At 43.2% G+C, this 27365-nt stretch overlaps 2 protein-coding genes and 2 long non-coding RNA genes across 8 annotated transcripts in view; 2 read left to right on the plus strand and 2 right to left on the minus strand.

Moving 5' to 3' along the window:
• Positions 1–21: 21 nt before the first annotated feature.
• LOC139546809 (uncharacterized) lies at positions 22–2187 on the plus strand. Its single transcript, XR_011669273.1, has 4 exons — positions 22–456; positions 571–717; positions 1067–1175; positions 1285–2187. It is a non-coding gene; the product is annotated as an uncharacterized lncRNA (long non-coding RNA).
• On the minus strand, positions 1180–3319 carry LOC139546810 (uncharacterized). Its single transcript, XR_011669274.1, has 2 exons — positions 3187–3319; positions 1180–1966 (listed from the first exon to the last, which is right to left on the minus strand). It is a non-coding gene; the product is annotated as an uncharacterized lncRNA (long non-coding RNA).
• On the plus strand, positions 2511–18495 carry dnajc3a (DnaJ (Hsp40) homolog, subfamily C, member 3a). 2 transcript variants are annotated; one of them, XM_071355601.1, is made up of 12 exons: positions 2511–2731; positions 4757–4864; positions 5031–5155; positions 5369–5443; positions 7388–7540; positions 7711–7892; positions 8009–8128; positions 10651–10756; positions 10889–11012; positions 17029–17161; positions 17274–17422; positions 17970–18495. In XM_071355601.1, exons 1-12 carry the CDS (start codon positions 2650–2652, stop codon positions 18104–18106), a joined length of 1494 nt encoding a protein of 497 aa, XP_071211702.1. In that variant the 5' UTR covers positions 2511–2649; the 3' UTR covers positions 18107–18495. The 2 variants fall into 2 exon arrangements, with proteins under 2 accessions (XP_071211702.1, XP_071211704.1); XM_071355603.1 differs by having other exon boundaries at positions 2516–2605.
• A 787-nt stretch (positions 18496–19282) lies between these two features.
• uggt2 (UDP-glucose glycoprotein glucosyltransferase 2) overlaps positions 19283–27365 on the minus strand; it is a 44666-nt gene continuing 36583 nt past the window's right edge. For all 4 annotated transcript variants that reach the window (XM_071355607.1, XM_071355609.1, XM_071355608.1 and 1 more), the window contains 8 exons: positions 26657–26761; positions 26449–26533; positions 25680–25862; positions 25353–25513; positions 22296–22410; positions 22004–22120; positions 20846–21029; positions 19283–20495 (listed from right to left, as the gene is read on the minus strand). In XM_071355607.1, the coding sequence (XP_071211708.1) occupies positions 20473–20495; positions 20846–21029; positions 22004–22120; positions 22296–22410; positions 25353–25513; positions 25680–25862; positions 26449–26533; positions 26657–26761 (973 nt within the window). In that variant the 3' untranslated portion in view covers positions 19283–20472. The remainder of the gene's footprint in view (positions 20496–20845; positions 21030–22003; positions 22121–22295; positions 22411–25352; positions 25514–25679; positions 25863–26448; positions 26534–26656; positions 26762–27365) is intronic.

Below are 27365 nucleotides of genomic sequence, written 5' to 3' on the forward strand. Positions count from 1 at the left end.
GGTGGAAGGTGAGCCTTCTTTCTCCCGATAGCTCACAGTTCCCCTCAGATTGAGTTCTGAAAGGGGCGGCAACAGCTCAACTGCCATTACTTGGCTTTCTCCCTCTGTCTGGTGTCTGTTGCATACAGAGGCAGCAATCAACTACAGGACAGTAGCAATGTACATGGAGATTGGCTGCTTAGTGCTCTGTGTGAGTGGATGGATCCTGGTCTGCTCTACAATGCCACTGAGATCTGGACCTGGTCTGAGGTAGACAGCATCGTTCTGACGACTTCAAACTACTTCTCCAATCTCTGGAAGGATTGCACTTCTGATTCAACAGGAGTATCCGACTGCAAGGGTATCCCATCGATGTTTGCATTGAACTGCAAGTGAACAATTCAAGTGGATGAAGGAGTCTTCTTTTTATTATAACAGCATGTCATAATAATGAAACTGCATTAGGTTCTTTGAGAGGTAAGAGGAAAATGTACTCCAGTATCTTAATGCTGTACAATGGATGACGTATTGTGCAGTAGTGAATTGAAAGGTTTGTGACTAAACCATGGTGTCTTTGTTCCTCCTGGACAGGGGGCATCCATATGCACCGGGCTCTGATCATCACCTCTATTATCTTGGGATTCTGAGATAGGAGGATATTCTGCACTAAGATAGGTGGATCTGAGGTTACAAATGCAAGTGGGACTTTTGATGGAGGGATTACCTATCTTGTGTCTGGTAAACATTTTATTTTTGTTGATGTTGACGTAGTTATTCTGATCATTGGGTTCCTGAGTGAACTCGAACAGTCGAGTTGTCTTGTTTCAGGGTTGTGTTCCATGACTGCATTCTCTTGTTATGGAAACAAAGTAAGAACAGAATTTCAGGATCTCAATTTCAGGGCACAAAAGTTAGTAAACATCTATCAATTCTATGTAGATCCAAAACTTAAACAGGGGTTTAGATTTGTATTCAGTAATATATGAAAACATGGCACAGCTATTATGGTATAAAGGAGGGACATGGAGCTGTAAACAATGAAAATGCATGACACACCATGGTATTTTTTTTAATCCGATACTAATAGGTAAAGAAATCGAAGTAGGTGTTTCCATTGGATGTGGAGGCTCGAACCTACTGGTCGTTGGGGGCCTCATTTGCAGTTTCTTTGCACAGAAGGAAGGATGTCAATCAAGGTGTGTTTTGTATACATTCATTTTTTTTTAATGACATGCTCTAGATTTCAAATCATGTGCCTAATTAGGGTATCTAATGATGGTTCCATCTCCAATCCAACCTTCACAGATCAAAGAACAAACACATGCCTGTCTACAAGTTCTCTGATAGCTACATGGCACCCCCATCTAAACAGAGGTACCTAGCAGTGTCAACATAACTCACAGAGGGTGGAGAGAGCATAAGACCAAGACCAGCAGTTAGACTAGGAGCATTAGGAGCAGCAGCAAGACACCCTCCAGTTTGAACACGTATGTGTTGTGACCTGCTCTTGTGGCCTGCAGTTTGACATTTGTAAAAAAAACAACATTAAGCTCTTTCTATGAGACTGACCAGGTGAAAGCTAAGATCCCTTATTGATGTCACTTGTTAAATCCACTTCAATCAGTGTAGATGAAGGGGAGGAGACAGGTTAAAGATGGATTTTTAAGCCTTGAGACAATTGAGACATGGATTGTGTATGTGTGCTATTCAGAGGGTGAATGGACAAGACCAAAGATTTAAGTGCTTTTGAACTGGGTGTGGTAGTAGGTACCAGGCACACCAGTTTGTGTGTGTCAAGAACTGCAACGCTGCTGGGTTTTTCCACGCTCAACAATTTCCTGTGTGTATCAAGAACGGTCCACCACCCAAAGGACACCCAGCCAACTTGACACAACTGTGGGAAGCATTGGAGTCAACATGGGCCAGCATCCCCGTGGAACGCTTTTGACAGCTTGTAGAGTCCATGCCCTGATGAATTGAGGCTGTTCTGAGGGCAGAAGGGAGTGCAACTCAATATTAAGGTGTTCCAAATGTTTTGTAAAATCATAAGATATTTGTATTGTATTCATATTGCTGTGAAGCCTTAAACTCTAAATTACACTGTGAAGGTATTAATCACTGGTCAACTGTTTTTCCATTGTACGCTTTGTATTGCATCCCATGTCCTGAAATGTATTTTATATGTGAATAAAAGATCCCAAAAATTGATCATATGTTCCAATCATTCATAACCCTACCTAACCTAAATCGTACTTGATTTCCATTGCACCCCCATATCAATAAGCATCATCATCAGTTTAGGCTACAGCAGAGACAAATGTTTAATTGTTGGCTGAGCCTTCTATTCAAAACCGTGACAGAACATGCCTACAGCTAGATAAATGCATTTTCATACTAGCCTAGCCCTTCACTGAATGACACGCACTTACTGCTTACTTTTGTGCTGCCGTGGCTCGACTCCGTTGAACGAACAGTGGGGGGCGGAGTTTTCCAACAAATGGCCCAATCAGAGCAACCCACGACCGGTGGACTCGCTTTATGTCTGGTTGGTTAACTGAATAACGTTTGCTGTCATCCAGCTAAAATGGGACTGTCAAGTGTTTCGTGAGAGTTTGAATTATCGTAGGTAGTATTTTCCTTTATTTCTAAGAACTATAGACAGTTTACATTATGGTTGCAATAAACCCAATTGTGCACAAAATTTTAAGTTATGTTCCTTTTCTTCTTGTTTTGATTGACCTACGATACGAAGGTAAGCCTTCTCAGACAATGGATTTCAACCTATGTTGTATTACAGTTATGTTACCAGGTCCAGTAACCTGCCCCACAGACAGTAGCTACAACAATTATACTTGTTAGAGTAGATAACTAGCTAGGTTGCCGGATTGAGTTTCACGGGAGATAACCGTTAGCTAGTTTGTAAGGCTACCGTTAGCTAACAACAGCATGTGCTTCATGCATTCCATCATTTGTGTTGGCATTTGTGAACATACAGTACGTTTGTTTGCTAGCTAGGTAACTGGCTTGCTAACGTTACACCACGGAGTTATATTTACATGGCAACAATGTTGCTACTTTCACAGCTGCCTTAAGGTGCTTTTAGCAACGCGGGTGTATTTACATACCAGCGTTGCTTTCAATTGTACTGGGTTGCACAAACAGTCCGTGGGAAGCCAGAAGTTGAAATACACTTATATTTAAACTTACTGTACCGGTGGGCAGGACTGTTGGTCATTATGACGGCGGGAATTTGATACAAATGATCGTATTATTAAACATACTTTCCAAACGTGGGTCTGTTGTATTCCCACGTCCTCTCTGCTTACATCATGCCAAAATCAAAGTACTGCACATGCGCCATATGTGGACAAAAATAATTGATTTGTGGGGGACTTTTAGACTCTCATTCCCTCCTCATAAAAACCAACCGAAAATGGTTCAGACCCACGTTTGGAAAGTGTTTTAATAATACGATCCTTTAGATATAGTCTCAAATCCCCCCCTCATAATAACCAACCGTCCTGCCCACCGGTACAGTAAATTGAGATGGAGTTGTTTATAACTAGGGGAGAATGACTGCCCCCTCTCATTGAAGCCATGGTAGTTCTAGGCCGACTGCTGTACTGCAGGCATTGTTAGCATAAAACAGGATCCCCATTATAGTGACTGGAAAATTGCTTTCTTAGTGGTCAGTCTTCCTGTAAATAAAACAAAAATGTTTCGGAGACAATCATGGTACCAATAATTGATTCTAATAAACCAGGTGTATGTCCTTGAACCGATTGTTTGATAATAGCATACAGAAGTTTAAGGATAATTTAGTTGCTAATGGCAGCCTGCAGTACCCCGGTGGGCCTTCAACTTGAGTTACTTAATGAGGGGCAGCACTGAGCTAGCCTGCAACATCACTTCCTGGAGTAGCTCAAGTTGTGGATGTAAATTCTTCCATGAGATGCCTTCTCACAAATAAAACAATGAGACAAATATTTCACCGGCTGTATAAATGTGACGCATCCGCTCACCGTTTCCACTCATATGGTAGTGAGAGGAAGCCCAGTGGCCGGCAGTGGGAGAAGATGGAACGAGATGGATTTTGTCTGCCATTCTGCTAATTTTTTCATCATTGAAACATTTGATTTAAATACAGTTTTCTGTTCTCAAAACTAAAATCTGTTGTGAAATAAGCTTTGTAGACTTTACCCTTTGCCAACGTTTAAACAATAGTGGTGTTTAGGAGTGCAAAGGTGAATTGCTTTATTGCACACGCGCACTTCGCAGAGTGGGTGTTCTCTAACGGAAATATGCAAATGATGCTAGAACACACCAATAGGATCTTGCTAGCTCGTGCTTGGCTCTGCCCACCTCCTTGCTAGTTCTGCTCTCTGACTTATTTGTTTCCAATTGAAACGACGGCGTGTCGTTTATCTTTGTTATAACTTAACCACCTTTGGCCATCTTAACCGACTTTATTTATCTTCAATGCGCTATTGAGTCCTCACATAGGAATGCATAGTGTCACGTCATTGTATTTAACTTCTGGCGTCCAATGGACTGTTTTTGTGCAACCTAATACAATTGAAAACAAAGATAGTGTATGTAAATACACCCTAGTTGCTAAAAGCACCTAAGCGGTCACCATACTTTAATCATTAGTGGAGTAGCTAGCTACTTTGTATCAAATCACAATGCAATGGAAGAATAGCTACAAGGTGGAAATACTGTAATATGCACAAATTGTGGTTACTTACATTTTGGATGACATTCTCCTTGGTTTCAGGGGTATGTGGCAAGGATGGAAGTTTGGAGAACCATTTGGAGATGGGGAAGAAACTCCTTGCTGCTGGACAGCTGGCTGATGCACTCTCTCACTTCCATGCTGCTATTGGTCAGTACTGAAGGGTTTACATTGTTCACAGTAAAATCAAATGGATGTGTACTTTTTAAAGTAAAAAGGGTTTTATGATTTTAACAGATATTGTATAATTTGTTTAATATATATTGTATAACTATATATTTCTTGTTTTGCCATTGCCTGTGTTTGATCATCTCAGATGGGGATCCAAAGAACTACATGGCCTACTACAGGAGAGCTACAGTCTACCTGGCCATGGGCAAATCTAAATCTGCTCTGCCGGATCTGAGCAAAGTCATTGAACTCAAACCAGACTTCACATCGGTGAGTCCACTGTCTACTTTTAGTAGCAGAAACATAAGAGGAAGACTGTTTATCTTACGGTTTCACGGTCAGTGTATGCTTGAAATGTTTATTAACAGTAGTTTACAATCTAGTGTTTAAAGTCTTTTTAGACTAGAGGAAGACTAACTAAAGTTAATTTCATTAAGAACAACCGCAAACGTTCTCTTATCTCGTCTCTCACTCTTCCAACAGGCAAGACTTCAGAGAGGCAATCTGCTCCTGAAGCAGGGGAGACTAGATGAAGCAGAGAGTGACTTTAAGAAAGTTGTAAGTAATGCCAACATACAGTAACAATCTCACTGGAAGTGACTTGCAGTGGTGGAAAAAGTACCCAATTGTCATACTTGAGTATATTTAAAACCAAATACTTTTTTACTCAAGTATCAAAAATAAATGGAATTGCTAAAATGTACTTAAGTATAAACCATTTCAAATTCCTTATATTAAGCAAACCAGACAGCATAATTTTATTTTTTGTTATTTATTGGCGGATAGCCAGGGGCACACTCCAACACTCCAACATTAATTAATTACCAAATGAAGCATTTGTGTTTAGTGAGTCCTCCAGATCAAAAGCAGTAGGGATGACCAGGGATGTTCTTTTGATAAGTGTGTGAATTGGACCAGTTTCCTGTCAAAATGTAATGAGTACTTTTGGGTGTCGGGAAAATGTATGGTGTAAAAAGTACATTATTTTATTTAGGAATGTAGTGAATTAAAAGTAGTCAAATATTAACAGTAAAGTACAGATACCCCCAAACTACTTAAGTAGTACTTTAAAGTATTTTTACTTAAGTACTTTACACCACTGGTGACTTTAAGGAGTAGCAGCCAGGAGATGTCAGTATTGACCAGTGGAAACAGCTCCATCTACAGTACATCCCACACGATTCTTTTTTTTCTTCAGATCAACCTAATGCACTTGCACTAATGTAGATACTGGCTTTGTTGTTTGCCATATTCATTGGCAAATAGCCTAAGGCTAAGATTTAACAATGCCTACCTGAACAGGATTAAGGATAATGAAATACAGTTATGAAATTAGATGGTCTGGTATTTTTATAATTTATATCAGACATTCAATAAGCCAAATTAACATTGGAAATGTGAAATTGTGTTCAGTAGGACAGACAATGTACAAACCAAGCTTAATTGGATGTCTAGTCATCTCTCCTCTTGCCCGTCGGGGATAGTTTTCAGGTGCCCATTTTTAAGGATGAAGAGTGAAAATCACTGATAGATTTTCCATTAGTGTTACCATTATGCCCGGAGCCTCATAACATTGCCAGAAGACATAAATGCCCTTGCAGTTCTACTTTTTAATGATTTTACTCCATTAAGTGGTTAGGTATTCTAGGGTAGGTATACGCAGTGGAAATCTTGAAGTAGCCTAATTCCTCTAGCAGTAGAGTTTGAATGTCAGTCACTTGTCACCTTAGGTATTGTCCTGGGTCTGCAGCCCCTTGGGCCTTTGTCATTTACACATCCCTCTTCAGATACAGGGAGGGGAAGCAATAAGGAACACTATGCAAAATAATGTACTTTATTACAATGTAGAATAGCAGGATTGAGAGAGTCTGTGATTTTGGTTGGCTTAAAATGAAGTATTCAAGGACACTTCCCAGGTGGCTTCCCAGACACAATGTAACGCTGGTTTTTAAAATGCTAGTCGAAGTAGATTTTAAGAGACCGCTCAAGGTGTGGAAGGTTCCATAATTGAAGTCAACTATCATGCTCTTGCGCGGCACTGAGTCATAGTTGGAGGGCAATATGCATTTGGACCTGTACAGTTTTATGTGTGCTCAACTCTGGCTAGAGGTGCACGCGCTCCTGCTGCTTCAGCAGTTTATCACACAGGCATGGTGTAACGCATCACATTTATTCATCACTCCCCTGCTAGGGCTGAGCTAGCAGGAAATCCTAATAGGATCGCCAAGTCTATTTGTAAAGTATGTCCCATTAACTAAGATTGCTATCATGGCGATGATGACCACTATGCTGGTGGATAATGGGTTCAGGGATCAGGACTGTAAGTACAGGGAGGAGTGATGGGTAAAGCTTTTAAGAATGAACGTTATTTGAAGTGTATTTGCAATAGAGGGTTCATCCTTTCAAGGAATGTTACTTTCTTTCAAGTAAATAGGCTGTAGTATTTGGTGTGCTTCCTTACCTCTTTTTTTACTGGTTCAAATAAATTGCTGTCTCTTCCAGCTCAATTCGAACCCTAGTGACAAAGATGAGAAGGAGGCCCAAAGTCGGCTCATGAAATCTGATGAAATCCAGAGGTGGGTGACTCAGTCACGGGCAACCTTTGACCGCAAGGATTACATCACCGCTGCGGCCCACCTGGACCTAATTATTGAAGTGAGTGGCACACCTGACTCAACTCCTAATGTCAGAGATAAAGCAAGTCTTGCTAGTACACTATGATCTGTGGCTGTTCTTCCTGAGACTAGATGGTGTCACTGTCATCACTAACATAACATTATACCAAATCTGTTGACACATATTGAGCTGTACTGTTTCCCTGCCAGACGTGTGTGTGGGACGTCAGCTCCAGAGAGCTGCGGGCAGAGTGCTTCATCCAGATGGGAGAGATGGGCAAGGCCATCAGTGACCTGACGGCTGCCTCCAAACTGAAGAGTGACAACACCCAGGCCTTCTACAAACTCAGCACCATCTACTACCACCTGGGAGACCACGAAATGTCCCTCAAGTAAGACTGTCCGTGAATGTGAGATTGACACACGGTACCTTTGGATAAAGCTGCATCCCTAGATGTAATTCATTGAGAGGATACCTGAACTGGTTCTGTTTCCTCTCGGTCTCCAGTGAGGTTCGAGAATGTCTGAAGCTGGACCCAGACCATGAACAGTGTTACAGCCACTACAAACAAGTCAAGAAGCTCAACAAACACATCCAGTCTGCAGAGGAGTTGATCCAGCAGCAGAGGTGTGTGTGTGTGTGTGTGTCCCTGTGTGTGTGTGTCCCTGTGTGTGTGTGTCCCTGTGTGTGTGTGTCCCTGTGTGTGTGTCCCTGTGTGTGTGTCCCTGTGTGTGTGTGTCCCTGTGTGTGTGTCCCTGTGTGTGTGTCCCTGTGTGTGTGTCCCTGTGTGTGTGTCCCTGTGTGTGTGTCCCTGTGTGTGTGTCCCTGTGTGTGTGTGTCCCTGTGTGTGTGTCCCTGTGTGTGTGTCCCTGTGTGTGTGTCCCTGTGTGTGTGTCCCTGTGTGTGTGTCCCTGTGTGTGTGTCTCTGTGTGTGTGTCTCTGTGTGTGTGTGTCCCTGTCTCTCTGTCTCTGTGTCTCTGTGTGTCTCTCGGTCTCTGTGTGTGTGTCTGTCTCTGTCTGTCTGTGTGTGTGTCTCTGTCTGTCTGTCTGTCTGTGTGTGTGTCTCTGTCTGTCTGTCTGTGTGTGTGTCTGTGTCTGTCTGTGTGTCTCTGTCTGTGTCTGTCTGTCTGTGTGTCTCTGTCTGTCTGTCTGTGTGTCTGTCTGTGTGTGTCTCTGTGTGTCTCTGTCTGTCTCTGTGTGTCTCTGTCTGTCTCTGTGTGTCTCTGTCTGTCTCTGTGTGTCTGTGTGTCTGTGGCTGTGTGTCTCTGTCTGTGTGTGTGTCTGTCTGTGTTCGTGTGTGTGTCCCTGTCTCCCTCTGTGTTTGTGTCCCTGTGTGTTTGTCCCTGTCTCCCTCTGTGTTTGTGTCCCTGTGTGTTTGTCCCTGTCTCCCTCTGTGTTTGTGTCCCTGTGTGTTTGTCCCTGTCTCCCTCTGTGTGTGTCCCTGTGTGTGTGTATTAATAATATACCCTTGGATCAGCAGAGAACACATCCATTGTAGATACTGTGTGTATCCTATAAATTATTTATTTCTCCTCTCATACATATCATCTCCCCCAATAATCTATTGAAAGCAGACTGTCTCTCTAAGTGGATCTGACATCACATTTAGCATCATCAGCTACTAGAAATGCAGATTGAGTCATACAGTACCAGTCAAAGATTTGAACACATTCATTCAAGGGTTTTTATAGATTTTTACTATTTTCTACATTGTAGAATAATAGTGAAGACATCAAAACTATGAAATAACACATGGAATCATGTAGTAACCAAAAACGTGTTAAGCATATCAAAATGTTTTATATTTTAGATTATTCAAAGTAGCCACCGTTTGCCATGATTACAGCTTTGTACACTCTTGGCATTCTCTCAACCAGCTTTATGAGGAATGCTTTTCCAACAGTCTTGAAGGAGTTTCCAAATATGTTGAGCACTTGTTGGCTGCTTTTCCTTCACTCTGTGGTCCAACTCATCCCAAACCATCTCAATAGGGTTATTGTGGAGGTTATCTGATGCAGCACTCTTTCACGCTCCTTCTTGGTCAAATAGCCAGCCATTATACAGCCTGGCGTTGTGTTTTTGTTCAATGTCCTGTTGAAAAACAAATGATCGTCCCACTAAGCACAAACCAGATGGGATGGCGTATCGCTGCAGAATGCTGTGGTATCCATGCTGGTTAAGTGTGCCTTGAATTCTAAATGAATCACCGACAGTGTCACCAGCAAAGCAACATTACACCTCCTCCTCCATGCTTCACGGTGGGAACCGCACATGCAGAGATCATCCGTTCACCTACTCTGCGTCTCACAAAGACACGGCGGTTGGAATCAAAAATCTCCAATTTGGACTCATCAGACCAAAGGACAGATTTCCACCGGTCTAATGTCCATTGCTCGTGTTTCTTGGCCTAAGCAAGTCTCTTCTTATTATTGTTTTTTTTGCAGCAACTTGACCATGAAGGCCTGATTCACAGTCTCATTTGAACAGTTGAGATGTGTCTGTTACTTGAACTCTGAAGCATTAATTTGAGCTGCAATCTGATATGCTGTTAACTCTAATTAACTTATCCTCTGCAGCAGAGGTAACTCTGGGTCTTCCTTTCCTGTGGCCAGTTGAGAGCCAGTTTCATCATAGCGCTTGATGGTTTTTGCGACTGCACTTGAAGAAACTTTAAAAGTTCTTGAAATGTTCTAGATTGACTGACCATGTTTTATAAGTAATGATGGACTGTCATTTCTCTCTGCTTATTTGAGCTGTTCTTGCCATAACAAGGCACACCTGTTAATTGAAATGCATTCCAGGTGACTACCTCACGAAGCCGGTTGAGAGAATGCCAAGTGTGCAAAGCTGTCATGAAGGCAAAGGGTGTCTACTTTGAAGAATCTCAAATATAAAATGTTTTGTTTAACACTTTTTGTTGGTTACTACATGATTCCATATGTGTTATTTCATAGTATTGATGTCTTCACTATTATTCTACAATGTAGAAAATAGTCTAAATTAAGAAAAACCCTTGAATGAGTAGGCGTCCAAACATTTGACTGGTACTGTAGGTCTGGGGGTGTGGTGATATTCTCGGAGAAGGCTGTGTAAAATTCTAGCGGCAAGACGTCACTAAGACTCCTATTTTACCCCAAACCCACGTGTAGGTATGGAGATGCAGTGAGTAAATACGAGTCAGTGATTAAGACTGAGCCAAATGTTCCCCAGTACTCGCACCATGCAAAGGAGCGCATCTGCCACTGTCTGGCACAGGTATGACTATCTGTCTAATGTAGATTTGACGGGACAATAAACCTGTTTTTGAATTACAAATGAAATGTAGACGTGTATTTTGACTGAGTTTGGTTTTGTAGTTTGAGCATGTCCCTTTGTGTCCTTGTTCAGGAGCAGCAGGATGTAAGCAGAGCCATCACAGTGTGCAGTGAGGTCCTTCAGTCTGACCCTCAGAATGTGAATGTGTTGAAGGACAGAGCAGAGGCCTACCTACTGGATGAACAGTACGAGGAAGGTAATATCTAATTCATTTGTAATAATTAAATGGCTTTACAGTGCATTCGGAAAGTATTGAAACCCTTGGACTTTTTCCACATTTTGTTTCGTTACAGCCTTATTCTAAAATAATGACAAAGCAAAAACTTTTTTTTAGAAATTTGTGTATACATACATGCATGCATGCATACATACAGTTGGAGTTTACATACACTTAGTTTGGAGTCATTTAAAACTTGTTTTTTATACTTAACAAATTTCTTGTTAACAAACTATAGTGTAGGCAAGTCGGTTAGGACATTTACTTTGTGCATGACACAAGTAATTTTTCCAACAATCGTTTAGACCGATTATTTCACTATCACAATTCCAGTGGGTCAGAAGTTTACATGCACTAAGTTGACTGTGCCTTTAAACAGCTTGGAAAATTCCAGAAAATGATGTCATGGATTTAGAAGCTTCTGATAGGCTAATTGACATCATTTGAGTCAATTGGAGGTGTACCTGTGGATGTATTTCAAGGCCTACCTTCAAACTCAGTGCCTCTTTGCTTGACATCATGGGAAAATCAAAAGAAATCAGTCAAGACCTCAGGATTTTTTTTTTGTAGACCTCTGCAAGTCTGGTTCATCCTTAGGAGCAATTTCCAAACATCTGAAGGTACCACGTTCATCTGTACAAACAATAGTACACAAGTATAAACCCCATGGGACCAATTACATTTACATTTACATTTAAGTCATTTAGCAGACGCTCTTATCCAGAGCGACTTACAAATTGGTGCATTCACCTTATGATATCCAGTGGAACAACCACTTTACAATAGTGCATCTAACTCTTTTAAGGGGGGGGGGGGGTTAGAAGGATTACTTTATCCTATCCTAGGTATTCCTTAAAGAGGTGGGGTTTCAGGTGTCTCCGGAAGGTGGTGATTGACTCCGCTGACCTGGCGTCGTGAGGGAGTTTGTTCCACCATTGGGGTGCCAGAGCAGCGAACAGTTTTGACTGGGCTGAGCGGGAACTGTACTTCCTCAGAGGTAGGGAGGCGAGCAGGCCAGAGGTGGATGAACGCAGTGCCCTTGTTTGGGTGTAGGGCCTGATCAGAGCCTGAAGGTACGGAGGTGCCGTTCCCCTCACAGCTCCGTAGGCAAGCACCATGGTCTTGTAGCGGATGCGAGCTTCAACTGGAAGCCAGTGGAGAGAGCGGAGGAGCGGGGTGACGTGAGAGAACTTGGGAAAGTTGAACACCAGACGGGCTGCGGCGTTCTGGATGAGTTGTAGGGGTTTAATGGCACAGGCAGGGAGCCCAGCCAACAGCGAGTTGCAGTAATCCAGACGGGAGATGACAAGTGCCTGGATTAGGACCTGCGCCGCTTCCTGCGTGAGGCAGGGTCGTACTCTGCGAATGTTGTAGAGCATGAACCTACAGGAACGGGTCACCGCCTTGATGTTAGTTGAGAACGACAGGGTGTTGTCCAGGATCACGCCAAGGTTCTTAGCACTCTGGGAGGAGGACACAATGGAGTTGTCAACCGTGATGGCGAGATCATGGAACGGGCAGTCCTTCCCCGGGAGGAAGAGCAGCTCCGTCTTGCCGAGGTTCAGCTTGAGGTGGTGATCCGTCATCCACACTGATATGTCTGCCAGACATGCAGAGATGCGATTCACCACCTGGTTATCAGAGGGGGGAAAGGAGAAGATGAATTGTGTGTCGTCTGCATAGCAATGATAGGAGAGACCATGTGAGGATATGACAGAGCCAAGTGACTTGGTGTATAGCGAGAATAGGAGAGGGCCTAGAACAGAGCCCTGGGGGACACCAGTGGTGAGAGCACGTGGTGCGGAGACAGATTCTCGCCACGCCACCTGGTAGGAGCGACCTGTCAGGTAGGACGCAATCCAAGCGTGGGCCGCGCCGGAGATGCCCAGCTCGGAGAGGGTGGAGAGGAGGATCTGATGGTTCACAGTATCAAAGGCAGCCGATAGGTCTAGAAGGATGAGAGCAGAGGAGAGAGAGTTAGCTTTAGCAGTGCGGAGCGCCTCCGTGACACAGAGAAGAGCAGTCTCAGTTGAATGACTAGTCTTGAAATTAGCCATCATACCGCTCAGGAAGGAGACGTGTTCTGTCTCCTAGAGATGAATGTACTTTGGTGCGAAAAGTGTAAATCAATCCCAGAACAACAGCAAAAGACCTTGTGAAGATGCTGGAGGAAACGCGTACAAAAGTATTAATATCCACAGTAAAACGAGTCCTATATTGACATAACCTGAAAGGCCTCTCAGCAATGAAGAAGCCACTGCTCCAGAACCACCATAAAAAAGCCAGACTACGGTTTGCAACTGCACATGGGGACAAAGATCGTACTTTTGGAGAAATGTCCTCTGGTCTGATGAAACAACAAAAATAGAACTGTTTGGTCATAATGACCATCGTTATGTTTGGAGGAAAAAGGGGGAGGCTTGCAAGCCGAAGAACACCATCCCACCTGTGAAGCACGGGGGTGGCAGCATCATATTGTGGGGGTGCTTTGCTGCAGAAGGGACTGGTGCACTTCACAAAATAGATGGCATAATGAGGAAGGATAATTGTGGATATATCGAAGCAACATCTCAAGACATCAGTCAGGAAGTTAAAGCTTGGTCGCAAATGGGTCTTCCAACTGGACAATGACCCCAAGCATACTTCCAAAGTTGTGGCAAAATGGCTTAAGGACAACAAAGTCAAGGTATTGGAGTGGCCATCACAAAGCCCTGACCTCAATCCCATAGAAAATTTGTGGGCAGAACTGAAAGCGTGTGTGAGCAAGGAGGCCTACAAACCTGACTCAGTTACACCAGCTCTGTCAGGAGGAATGGGCCAGAATTCACCCAACTTATTGTGCGAAGCTTGTGGAAGGCTACCTGAAACGTTTGTCCCAAGTTAAACAATTGAAAGGCAATGCTACCAAATACTAATTGAGTGTATGTAAACTTCTGAACCACTGAGAATGTGATGAAAGAAATAAAAGCTGAAAGAAATCAAGCTCTACTATTATTCTGACATTTCACATTATTAAAAATAAAGTGTGATCCAAACTGACCTAAGACAGGGAATTTTTACTAGGAATTGTGAAACTGAGTTCAAATGTATTTGGCTAAGGTGTATGTAAACTTCCGACTTCAACCTGACCTTTACATAAGTATTCAGACCTTTTACTCAGTACTTAGTTGAAGCACCTTTGGCAGTGATTACAGCCTAGAGTCTTCTTGGGTATGACGCTACAAGCTTGGAACACCTGTATTTGGTGAGTTTCTCCCATTCTTCTCGACAGATCCTCTCAAGCTCTGTCAGGTTGGATGGGAGCGTCGCTGCACAGCTATTTTCAGTCTCTCCAGAGATGTTAGATAGGGTTTATGTCCGGGCTCTGGCTGGGCCACTCAAGGATATTCAGAAACTTGTCCCGAAGCCACTTCTGCGTTGTCTTTACTGTGTGCTTAGGGTCATTGTCCTGTTGGAAGGTGAACCTTTGCCGCAGTCTGAGCGCTTTGGAGCAGGTTTTTTTTAAAATCAAGGATCTCTCTGTACTTTGCTCTGTTCATCTTTCCCTCGATCCTGACTAGTCTCCCAGTCCCTGCCGCTGAAAACATCCCCACAGCATGATGCTGCCACCGATACTTCACCGTAGGGATGGTGCCAGCTTTCCTCCAGTTGTGACGCTTGGCGTTCAGGTCAAAGAGTTGAGTCTTGGTTTCATCAGACCTTTTTCATCAGTGTCTTTAGGTGCCTTTTGGAGAATTGCAGGCTGTCATGTGCCCTTCTACTGAGGAGTGGTTTACGTCTGGCCACCCTACCATCAAGGCCTGATTGGTGGAGTGCTGCAGAGATGGTTGTCCCATCTTCAAATAGGAACTCAGGAGCTCTGTCAGTGATCATCAGGTTCTTGGTCACCTCCCTGACCAAGGCCCTTTTCCTCCTATTGCTCAGTTTTGCTGGGTGGCCAGCTCTAGGAAGGTTGTTGGTTCTAAAATTCTTCCACTTAAGAATGATGGAGGTCACTGTGTTCTTGGGAACCTTCAATGCTGCAGAATTGTTGTTGGTACCCTTCCCCAGATCTGTGCCTTGACACAATCCTGTCTTGGAGCTCTATGGACAATTCCTTCAACCTCATGGCTTGGTTTTTGCTCTGACATGCACTGTCAACTGTGGGACCTTATATAGACAGGTGTGTGTGTGCCTTTCCAAATCATGTCCAATCTTTTGAATTTACCACAGGTGGACTCCAATCAAGTTGTAGAAACCTCATAGATGATCAATTGAAACCGAATGCACCTGAGCTCAATTTTGAGTCTCATAGCAAAGAGTATAAATACTTGTAATGTATTTGTTTTGTATTTTTAATACATTTGCAAACATTCCTTAACCTGTTTTCGCTTCATCATTATGGGGTGTTGTGTGTCGCAGGATATATATATATTTGTTTTTAGAGTAAGGCTGTAACTTTACAATGTGGAAAAAGGGGTCTGAATACTTTCTGAATGCACTGCATATAGTGCTCTTTCCAGTGATTAAAGCACTTTTACATCGTATGGGAGGAATGTGCCTCTTTAATTACATCTGACTTTTTCCTGACATGGATGAGTCTCTGTCCATACAACATGCCTGACAACAAACCTGACAAGTGGAATCTTGTCAGGTTTGCTGTTCAACATTGTCTTGGCGGCAGTTATTTTGGAGTGGTGTTGAGGCTTTGTAGACTGAATTATTCTGAAGGATGAAGGTAGAGGGCACTGTTTTACTATCGGAGTAACATTCATCTATAGTCTATGAAAAGCAATTATTTGTTAGACACATTGCTACTACAATTTTAAAAAAGGATGGGAGGAAAAATATGTACTAACTTTAAGTTTTCTGTTCAACAGTGATTTAGTTAGCTCAAAGTGATGCAATATTATTATAAATGCAGAGGGAGCAATTTGATCTGATCTGGACCCTAGTAAGCAGTAAGCAAAACCTGGAGTGATATACAGCTCTGCTGCCTCCCAGGCTGCACAGCCACTCGTTAATCAAGCCGCTAGCAATTCAGTGGTGGCAGAGCCAACCCACTCACAAACACAGGCTCAGTGGTGCCATCTGTACCGGCCCAAATGGAAGGGACCTTAACACTTTGCCAAGTCTTACCTGTGGTCTCTGGCTCTGGAGTAGTGTTGCTAGAGTGTAGGTGTGTACTTCCAAATCCTACTGCTACGTTAGACCAACAATTCTCACTACCAACAATTCTCACTACAAATCGTTGAAAGGCTAATCATGGATGTAGACTTGAAAGTACATTTATACAAGGGTGCTAACCTTTTTAAAAGGAGGAAAGTGTGAATGGAATTGTTCCAAAACAATCGGGTGATTTAGAAAGCTCCCTCTTAGCCTCGGAGGAGGCGTGTTTGTGTGGTGAGTGTCTTTGCGATGTATAAATAGCGTGGATGTGTGGCTGGCTGCGATGCGGCTCAGGCAGCTTCCATGTAGCCACAGGCGATCTGGGCAGTCAGAACTGTGCGCGCTACCCGCACCAGGGCTCCATCTCCTAAACACCAGCCTAGCAACCGCAGGGGATGTTGACTGGGCAGCAGAGGAGGCGTAAATTGTCATTAAGGCACTTTATCTGCTTAGGCGTGAACACCGAGAGCGGCGGGTGGGTGGAAGCATCACAGACTCAGTCATGTGGGCTTTTAAACTGTCAGGCTCCACAGGGCGCAGTAAACCGCAGCATCTCTTAAATCCTCCCTCCTCTCGCCCAGCCGCCCGCCCGTCCGCCTCAGAGTACGGCTGCCTTCAACCACCGCACGCCACCTTCTAGTCCACGCAGGCTGCTGGAATCGATGCACAGCACACTGAACTTAAGATGATTGGGTTTACTGCATGACTAGACAGCGTATTATACAGACCTGGTTAATCACCAGAACCAGACTTCGTACTGCAAAAATAATGGGGGTATTGTACAGACCCCCCCCCCCCCCTCCCAATTTAATACACATGTATTACAGGTTGTTTACTCTCTCTGCAGCTATCAAGGACTATGAGACTGCCCGTGAGCACAGTGAGAATGACCGGCAGATCAAGGAAGGGCTTGAGAAAGCACAGCGCCTCCTCAAACAGTCCCAGAAGAGAGACTACTACAAGATTCTGGGAGTTAAGAGGTGCATTACAAACCGCTATGCTGGTCGGGACTGGGGTGCTCTGCTAGTCATAGCTCATGTAGAACACTGTATAGTAGAACAGAATTGTATTACCTGTTTGACCCTGTCACAGGACTGCCCAGAAGAAGGAGATCGTAAAGGCCTACAGGAAACAGGCGCAGCAGTGGCACCCAGACAACTTCCAGGATCCTGTGGAGAAGAAGAAGGCAGAGAAGAAGTTCATTGACATTGCTCAGGCCAAGGAAGTGCTCACTGATCCAGGTAAATGTCCTATGGGCAGAGCTTACTCCCCCCTCAGCAGCTGTTCACTAACCAGATGTCAATGAAGACTGAAGCAGACAGATGTATAGGGTCAGATAACCCGGAGTCACCGCTCTGTACAGACCCAAGTTCTCTAGTGCATTTTCAACGCAGCAGATATGTTTATCCTTCATCTACCAGTCAATACTTTCATGACATTCTATATAAAATGTCACTTAGTATACTTCTAGGATTTATTTGGGCATATTGTATGTATCACCCTCTGTGCTAGATGGTCAAACCTTCAATTTGCGCTTTAGTTGTATTGATTTAGCAGTACTCTTGTCACACTGGTTGGGAGGACTCAGTGCTGTCTACCTACCCGTTCAATTAATATCAAATGGTGTCTCCTGTCATATGGATTTAAAACTAGCCACCTGTCAAATATGCGTAGGGTTCTCAACTGCTCTCGATCTTTCTGTTTCAAAACACTGAATGCCTCCACTCATTCTATTGCTGCTCTGTTAACAGCGTTAACATTGCTGTGTCTGTCTGTGTGCCTGTACAGAGATGAGGCAGAAGTTTGACAATGGCGAGGACCCCATGGACCCAGAGAGCCAGCACCATCAGAACTTTCACAATGGTTTCCAGGGCTTTAACCCCTTCAGCTCCGGACAGTTCAACTTCAAATTCAACTACCAGTGAGCCTTAAGAGAGGAGCTTCTGGGTATTCATCCAGTATGGTTGTAGTTTAACCTCTCTCTCGTTTAGGGAGAGCACAATTACCTTCATGATGACATGTCTGAGACAACTTGAACAGATTAAAGATGTCTTTGCTGTTGAATGATATGTTTTTGAAGCTACATTCTCTGATGCAACTCTATGACTATTTTTAATCTTTGCAGCAACTCCCAACTTCAATTTGAGTTCTGGGTTAATTCAATTTGAGTTCTGGGTTAATTCGAAAGCGACTACACCTTTGTGGTGTACACTGAAAATTGGTATCCATTCCTAATGTGTACATAGATACAGTACTATTTTTATATGAATGGAGTCATTGCGAATTGTAAATAAAGATCTATTTATGCATCATGGCATTCCTTGTGGAATTCAGTAATGTCCCATTTATACATTTACAGTGCCTTCAGAGATTTTTGCTCAATATACAAGTGCTGACTGTAAAGGGTACAACATGCTTTTAAATCTCTCCTTTCTCCCGAAGTGTGCACTTCTTGAATTCTCCCACGCTGCGGCAAAAATGGATACGCTGGTATCCTGGACACGCCTAGGCCACCCACTGGAGGACAGGGAAGTGAGAAGGGTAAAACCAAAGATGGTGGTATATAATATACTGACTCAAAGGCAGGGAACATATCGACAACAGTGTTACTGTTATAAATTACAAGGGTTATGGCTGAGTCATGAATAGGTTACGTTGCAAAATAGTCTGCCGAGACACGAGTCGCTGTCTGAGCATTAAACAGCGTCTGCTATATCACGGCATGTATCAACTCCTAGATATTAGTCTGAAGCTACAAAATACTCAACATGTTTTCATTGCGGGCTGTAAAGAACACATTTTAATAATGAATGTCCAACTCTAGCAACATAGGCCTACGAGACTTTATGTAGGGGAAATGGCACGATACAGTTACATGTGATGTCGGGGCTCATCACACAGTGACCTCAATAACCTGTTTGTGGAGTGCAGAGACTGCAAGTAAATTAGAATGGGTCGTGATAACCAGTTTGAAAATATCAGAATAATACACTTTCAGACAAGTAATATTAGAATTCATAAGCATGTTCTGTACCTCTGCCAGGGCACACATCACACCTCCATCAATCACACTCCGACACAATGGCAGTTCATATACATAATGAGGTTTTGGTAGCAAAGAGATTTTATTCCTCACACCTGAAATTGACAAAGACAAGAAACACCTTAATTTGACACACAGTGAGGTGAAAAGCGGAACTTTTTAAGAGCAAGCTATTGGCTGTTAAGACAAGACAGTGGCAGGTATAAAAGGAGTTTTGATAATGCATCAACACCTATTTAATTCCTGAGAGGATTTGCTGTACATTTCAAGGTATTGAAAAATGCAGTCTAAAAATATACATACTTTAACCAACAAACACAAGGTATGTAAACAATGAGAACTTAATAGTTTGAGATTGTACCTTACTGTGACGTATGTGTATTTGCAAATGGATAGTGAAATGCTGAGCTCCATGTCCTCCCAGTGATTACAGGAAAAGGTGATCCCTATCTGGCAAAGCATTTGTAGTATTGCATCACTTGGCAGAGATTTGAAATGGTTGGTGAAGCAATCATTCAGACAGACAGCATTGTGGGACTCTCGGACCACAGTGCGTATAGTGTTGATTACGTCCCCTATACAGCAGATTACATTAATGTACAGATATGAGCCATGTGAGCCCCCATTGCAATTGTTTGCAAGTAGTGCAAGAAATCAATTATCAAAATGTAACATTGTCTCCAAGCGCTGATGGGCATTTAAGTCAATGGCAATATCACACTAATCAATAACAGACAAACTAAAAGGCCCATTAGCAGCCTACATTGCCAGGCAATTTAGATGTGGCTTGGTGCTCGAAAATGCTAAGAATGTTGTCATATAAAAATTCTAATGTAAGCTGATCTTAACAGAGCACAGAGAACCCAAAGTCAGCTTATGAATGAGCCGTATTCATTTGATTCTTTGCATACAGTATCAGTGCAATCATTTCAAATGCCTTTTACAGACTGCAAATAGCTTTCACTAACAGTGACCTCTTAACCCTTTACTTCTTTACATAAGAGAAGACCATGAAGCAAACTACTGTCCATAAAGTTTATATTAAACCACAAGAAAGGGTTACGTCAAATGATTTCCTTCGTTAAAAAAAAGATTTTCTCGTATCCCTCTGTCTTTTCCAAGGGAGGGCGTAATACTTCTTGGCTAAGTATGTTTGTGGGAAATGTACATCATCTTTGTAGTCTTCAAGCTTCATCGGAGAATTAGGTGCAAATATGCCTCTCTCCTCTTCAGCAGTGTGGGCAGGTGCTAGAGTTCATCACGCTCGCTGCCTGGAAGTAAGACGGTGAGAAATGACTGCAGTTATCTGGTACAGTTTAGACCTGTTAGGACATTGGGTTGTATTTGATGTAACTGTAAATAAGTAGAGAAAACTACATCAAAAAAAGCTAAAAGAAAGGGACAAAAATAAATGAATACACACATCCCACTTGGCACACACTGGTTGAATCAACATTGTTTCCATGTCATTTCAATTACATTACGCTGAACCAACGTGGAATAGATGTTGAATTGGCATCTGTGCCCATTGGGATATAGATATGTTCAGAGACTTCTCTCCTGTATGGGAGCAGCTATAACGGGACTAGAAACTGAGTGAGTCTTCTGACTGTATACTAACCCGTCTTCTCTGGAGAGGAGGAGGGTGCAGGCATCGGGCTCTGCGTCTGCGTCGCTCGGTCATTGTCTTTCTGCTCCTGGACGTCTCTCAGTAACTGTTTGATCTTGTTGTCATACTCCACCCACTCAGGCACAATCCTCACGGCCGCCGACAGCTTGGGCTCCTTGGTCTTGGGGTTATTACACTGCAGATAATGCAGACAGACACATCAGTCATGACTTCTTCCACCAGAACAATGGACCCCCCCCCGGTGTCTGCAGCTACCATTTAAAGCTGATCTGATTTCCTTCTCCATTAAAGAGACATTAGTCTTTCTCATGTATCGGTGGTGCCCAGTGGTGTCTCAGGGTCAGAAAATAGTATGCTTCACTTTCCAGGCATTGTGAGCCTGTCAGATATTCCCACAGCCAATTCTTCACTCTATACTCATAATTAGTTTAGGAGATGGGGGAAATAACACCAATTTCCCATATTTTCTACTGTCATCACAAAAACTTAGAGCCGATAAATGCCAAACACATTAGCATTACTGGATGGATGATAGAAGTTATGGAGCCTAAGAGGATATGCAATAAAACTGAGTCAAAATCATGGAGTTTACACAAGATCCACACTCGATAATGCATACTAAGGATATTGGCACTTAGTGTGAACTGCTCTTCCTCAATAAAAATTAATAATGGGAGGCTGTTAGCACTTCTAAGTTTTACAAGATCTTGCGGAATAGACTAAGAAAATGATGGCCGCCTCTTTGCGCAAGTGGACTCACAGCTATAGTCCCAATGCGGAAGTTGCTACGACTGTCAGGTTGTAACTGATAAAGCCACACTAGGACGGTCAACTGCTACTGTATAGAAATGTACTTTACTCTATATAATCCCCAACTAAACTAAAATAATAGTTTTTTTTTGCAGCTCACAGCAGTGCAATTGAATGTGTAAATGACACTTCTATTCTTGACTGTGTTAGCCGGTAAATATCAGCTAGGATTATTCTTGCTTCCTGCAGGGGTAGAGGATGGAAACTTCTATATCTCTGCTGCTGTTCGGGGGGGGGGGGGGTGTTGAAGAGACATTTCCATCAGTAAGAGTATGTCTGGCATAGTAATGAGATTCCCTTCCTCAGTCAGTCAGTCAGATAGATAGAAAATAGACCCACCAGGTCAATGGTCTTGGCGGTGGTCTTGGATGCGCTGTCACACCAAGTCTCACACCAAAGCCACTCCTGGGGCAGGGACTTGATGGCCACCTGGTGGATCATGTTGTTGGGCAGGTCCTATCAGAATGAAATCCAACATTTACTCTACATTTCAATGAATAGTAATTAGACATTTACTGACGGAATTGTCAAAAGGTAAGCAGAAACAGATCCTCTGCCACAGGGATGTCATTGTAACTCAGGAGTTGTCCTGCCATTGAGACAGAGAGAAGTGTGTGATGTCCCCTCTCACCTGGTCCAGGTTGGACAGACTGTTGGGGTCCTGGCTCAGGGCTTGGTACTGGCCACGCAATCGGTCTCCTGCTGCTATCTTGCGGAACTTCTTCAGATCCACCACATACAGAGCACTGGACAGAGAGAGAGAGAGAGAGAGGAGACGTTTATGAAACAGTCAAAATGCTTTGAAATGGATAACCCACCAAGAGGGAAATACTGCTATCATAAACCGAAGCTAAATGTCCCAGTCATCCACATTTATAAGTGTATCTAGTGTAGCATGTTAACATACACAAAGGTGCCACGTACAGTGGCAAGAAAAAGTATGTGAACCCTTTGGAATTACTTGGGATTTCTGCATAAATTGGTCATCAAATTTGATCTGATCTTCATCTAAGTCACAACAATAGACAAACACTGAAAACTAATAACACACAAATTATTGTATTTTTCTTGTCTATATTGAATACATCATTTAAACATTCCCAGTGTAGGTTGGAAAAAGTATGTGAACCCCTAAGCTAATGACTTCTCCAAAAGCTAATTGGAGTCAGGAGTCAGCTAACCTGGAGTCTAATCAATGAGATGAGATTGGAGATGCAGGTTAGAGCTGCCCTGCCCTTTAAAAAAACTCACAAAAAGCATTACCTGATGAGAACCATGCCTCGAACTAAAGAGATCTCAGAAGACCTAAGATCAATAATTGTTGACTTGCATAAAGCTGGAAAGGGTTACAAAAGTATATCTAAAAGCCTTGATGTTCATCAGTCCACGGTAAGACAAATTGTCTATAAATGGAGAAAGTTCAGCACTGTTGCTACTCTCCCTAGGAGTGTCCGTCCTGCAAAGATGACTGCAAGAGCACAGCGCAGAATGCTCAATGAGGTTAAGAAGAATCCTAGAGTGTCAGCTAAAGACTTACAGAAATCTCTGGGAAATGCTAACATCTCTGTTGACGAGTCTACGATACGTAAAACACTAAACAAGACTGTTGTTCATGGGAGGACTCCACGGAAGAAGCCACTGCTGTCCAAAAAAAACATTGCTGCACGTCTGAAGTTTGTAAAAGTGCACCTGGATGTTCCACAGCGCTCCTGGCAAAATATTCTGGTGACAGATGAAACTACAGTTGAGTTGTTTGGAAAGAACACACAACACTGTGTGGAGAAAAAAAGGCACAGCACACCAACATCAAAACCTCATCCCAACTGTAAAGTACGGTGGATGGAGCATCATGATTTGGGGCTGCTTTCCTGCCACAGGGCCTGGACAGCTTGCTATCATTGACAGAAAAATGTATTCCCAAGTTTATCAAGACATTTTGCAGGAGAATGTAAGGCTATCTGTCCGCCAATTGAAGATCAACAGAAGTTGGGTGATGCAACAGGACAACGACCCAAAACACAGAAGTAAATCAACAACAGAATGGCTTCAACAGAAGAAAATACGCCTTCTGGAGTGGCCCAGTCAGAGTCCTGACCTCAACCCGATTGAGATGCTGTGGCATGACCTCAAGAGAGTAGTTCACACCAGACATCTCAAGAATATTGCTGAACTGAAACAGTTTTGTAAAGTGGAATGGTCCAAAATTCCTCCTGACCGTTGTGCAGGTCTGATCCGCAACTACAGAAAACATTTGGTTGAGGTTATTGCTGCCAAAGGAGGGTCAACCAGTTATTAAATCCAAGGGCTCACATACGTTTCCCACCCTGCACGGTGAATGTTTACATGGTGTGTTTCATAAAGACATGAACACGTGTAATTGTTTGTGTGTTGTTATTTTAAGCACACTGTGTTCGTCTACTGTTGTGACCTAGATGAAGATCACATTTTATGATCAATTTATGCAGAAATCCAGGTATTTCCAAAGGGTTCACATACTTTTTCTTGCCCCTGTACTTAATGTGCCATGACTCCATCACAGATCATGATTCCATCACATATCATGACAGTCTAAATTAAATCTGACTCATACAGGAGAATTGACTGGCATTTCAGCAAGCTGTGTGGTTTGGTTCATGTCACACCCTGTCCACTCTGCTTGGCTGTGGTTGGCCCCATGCAGCTGTGCAGCCCGCTGGAATCCAATACAAATGTTCCTGATTCGCTGGCGGCCTTTGTTCCAGCTAGCTTGCCTCCCAGGCAGTGGACTCCTCCTCTGGCCCTGGCCCAGTGGATAGAGCATCTAGCTGGGGAGCTTAATCTGTTCAGCAGAGCTGGCTGGCTGAATTAAGCCACTTCAAATAGGCCACCAGCACCCCCACACTCCCAACAAGGAACCAGTGCACTAGTCCCTTTCCTTTACCACGCCTAGTTATTCATATATAGCAATGCGGATACAGGGCCGTAAATATTGAAGCTGAAGTAAAGCTATTTTCTCACTTCTGGAAGTAACGGTCTCTTCAATGTGGTGTTCCACATACATATTGTATGGCTTTCATGGTTTAGTCTCACAGAGTGCAAGGAATAACACAACATGTTAATGAAGACCAACCCCAAGCAGCGAATAGAGGTGCGATACTGTAGTTGTGATACAAATATTCTCGTCTGCGTGAGAGAGAAAGGGAATGTTTTATCAGAGAAGGTAATCTATCTATGCAGAGAGGGTAGCATCCTGCTGCATCTTCCTCACCCACTGTTCCCTCTGAGAACCATGTTATGCCTCGTTGTGAAGGACAGGAAATAATCGATGAATGTTTCTGTATAAACCGCCAATAGCCGACTCAAAGGAGTCACTGTCAAATAGTGAACGTTAATGTTTTCAAATGTATGCATTTATTCTGCTGAATACATTGAGAGGGAACACATTTTCCTTGAATTGTATTTTCCTTCCTATCATCTGTGAATAACTTAAATTAAATATCAATACAATGACAGTAGATCGGCCTTAACAAGGGGAAAAAAAGGAGGATACCATAACTGTCAAGCTTGTATGAATTAGCAAAGAATATGTGCTTACTACGCAATAGTAACATTGTAAATATGCACTTCCAGTGGCTGGTGGACATTAATGGCATACACAGCGCTACAAATCAAAACGTCAAAACTGTGTAGGTATTGTAGCGAGGTTTACCTAATGTGGTATCTCCTGTTCCCCAGATGTGAGGCCCAGTAGCCAGTCTTCCAGAAGCGGTAGCCCTCCATCTCCTTCCGACTGTCACAGAAGGGAGTGTACCCATAGGGGGCGCCATCCAGGTTCAAATCCCTCAGCTCCTTCAGATCGGCCCTAACTATCTGCGAGGACCAGGAACAGCGGTAAATCAGCACCGCGGACAGCACTAAAACCGTACGATTGACGTGCACAAATCCTGCAGGTCCACTTCTAGATGATTTACTATTTTTATTATGGGTATGCATTTGGTTTTGTGACAGCGGTATCTTGATTTCACTAGGCAGTTACCTGGTCAGCGTCCACAAAGATGATTTTGTCCACAGCCAGGGGGAAGAGGACATCCAGGAAGAGGATCTTGTAACCCCAGATGATCCTCTGTTTCTCAGTCTGCTGGTGGAGCCAGCGGGGCCATTTGTACTGGACCAGCTCGTACTGGAAACCATAGGCCTCAGCCATGTAAGGTATGGACTCCTAAAGACATTTAAAACCTCACATAATGAGTGGGAAAATAGATCGTATCTAGCAGAAAAATTTAGATTTTTTTTTACAATATGTTCTGACATTTGGTCTTAGAAAATTATTATTGTGAGAAATTGACTAAAATCCCCTAAAAAACAGCTGGAATATTTTGAACTAGGCTACACTTGATCAGTGTAAATATATAGACACTGAGCACTTGGTAATGTACATTTCACAGATCAAGCAGAATGCCCTTGAGGCATAAAATAGTCGTATAAAATGTTTCATAAATAGTGAAACATTCCAAATGCAGAACATTTTTATAATACTCGCCCTTTCCTGTGGCTCGTTTGACTATTTTATATATATATGATGTAGCTTAGTAGGTGTTCATGTATATGGACTCATCCCTATAGTGGGAAGAACAGATAGATAAAAAGAGCACAATCACAAAGGAGAAGGCCTCCCGCAGTTCCTTTCATCCCTCAACACAAACAAATCTATTTCTCCCAGGGGTCGCGCTGCAGCGAGGAGAAAGTTATCACGACAATGCAGGAAGGCAGAAAGTTTGTGTGGAGTCAAGCCGTGAGGCGGTTACCTTGAAGGACGGAGAGAGGTAATTCTTGAGGAACCAAAACTTCACAGGGGTTTTGGTGTGCTGGAGGACGGACAGCATCATTATTCTGGAACAGGAGGAGAGAGAGGGAGAGAAAGAGAACAAGTCTCAGAGGATGAGGGCTAAGAAAAGGCAAGAAGCGCGTGGGGCCTCCAGACCAGCAGTGTATGTCTCTGTGTGGGCGTCTCACCTCAGGAAGCGCTCGTATAGATGGCCCGAGGCCACAGAGAAGATGTTGAGCACATCTTCCCTGTTCTTCTCTCCGTCCTCTGAACTGGACCCACCACCTGCGATGCTACAAAGGACCATAGGCGTTACATAAGCCTGATGGAAGTAGACTGCTCAGTAATCTCCTCAGCCAAACACTACTACCTCAGTCTTTTATTATTACCTTTATTTAACTAGGCAAGTCAGTTAAGAACTAATTCTTATTTTCAATGATGGCCTAGGAACAGAACGACAGATGTTTAACTTGTCAGCTCGGGGATTCGATCTTGCAACCTTTCGGTTACTAGTCCAATGCTCTAACCACTAGGCTACCTGCCGCACCGTCTAACCAGCATGACTTAGCTACAGCCTGAAGGAACCATAATACACCACATCAGTAACAGAGATGATTCTCCAACCATAAATCCCTTATATTTACACTTGAGTAGTGTTTACTGAGCGACAGAATTACAAAGATCGTGACACCCCTCTGGTAGACCTAGATCAGTTGTTAGTGTCTTCTACAGCAGAAAGTGCCACTGCTCTCCTGCTGGCTCTCCTCCAGAGTAATCAACTGATTACAGCAGAGACACAATAAAAGGCAGCTGTAATTTTTATGGGGCCCCTTCTGTTTTCCTCCACAAATATCAAATAAAGAACAGATAATGAAATAGACTCTCACAACACCTCCA

Source organism: Salvelinus alpinus, chromosome 20 (assembly GCF_045679555.1).
Source record: "Salvelinus alpinus chromosome 20, SLU_Salpinus.1, whole genome shotgun sequence".
Taxonomy (NCBI): Eukaryota; Metazoa; Chordata; class Actinopteri; order Salmoniformes; family Salmonidae; genus Salvelinus; species Salvelinus alpinus.

Bases quoted from the DNA above. Each gene is read 5' to 3' on its own strand.
- dnajc3a (XM_071355601.1), top strand. From the start codon at position 2,650: ATGGTTGCAATAAACCCAATTGTGCACAAAATTTTAAGTTATGTTCCT. The intron at 7,541-7,710 runs GTGAGTGGCACA...TTTCCCTGCCAG, and splicing joins ACCTGGACCTAATTATTGAA to ACGTGTGTGTGGGACGTCAG. The intron at 7,893-8,008 runs GTAAGACTGTCC...CTCGGTCTCCAG, and splicing joins GACCACGAAATGTCCCTCAA to TGAGGTTCGAGAATGTCTGA.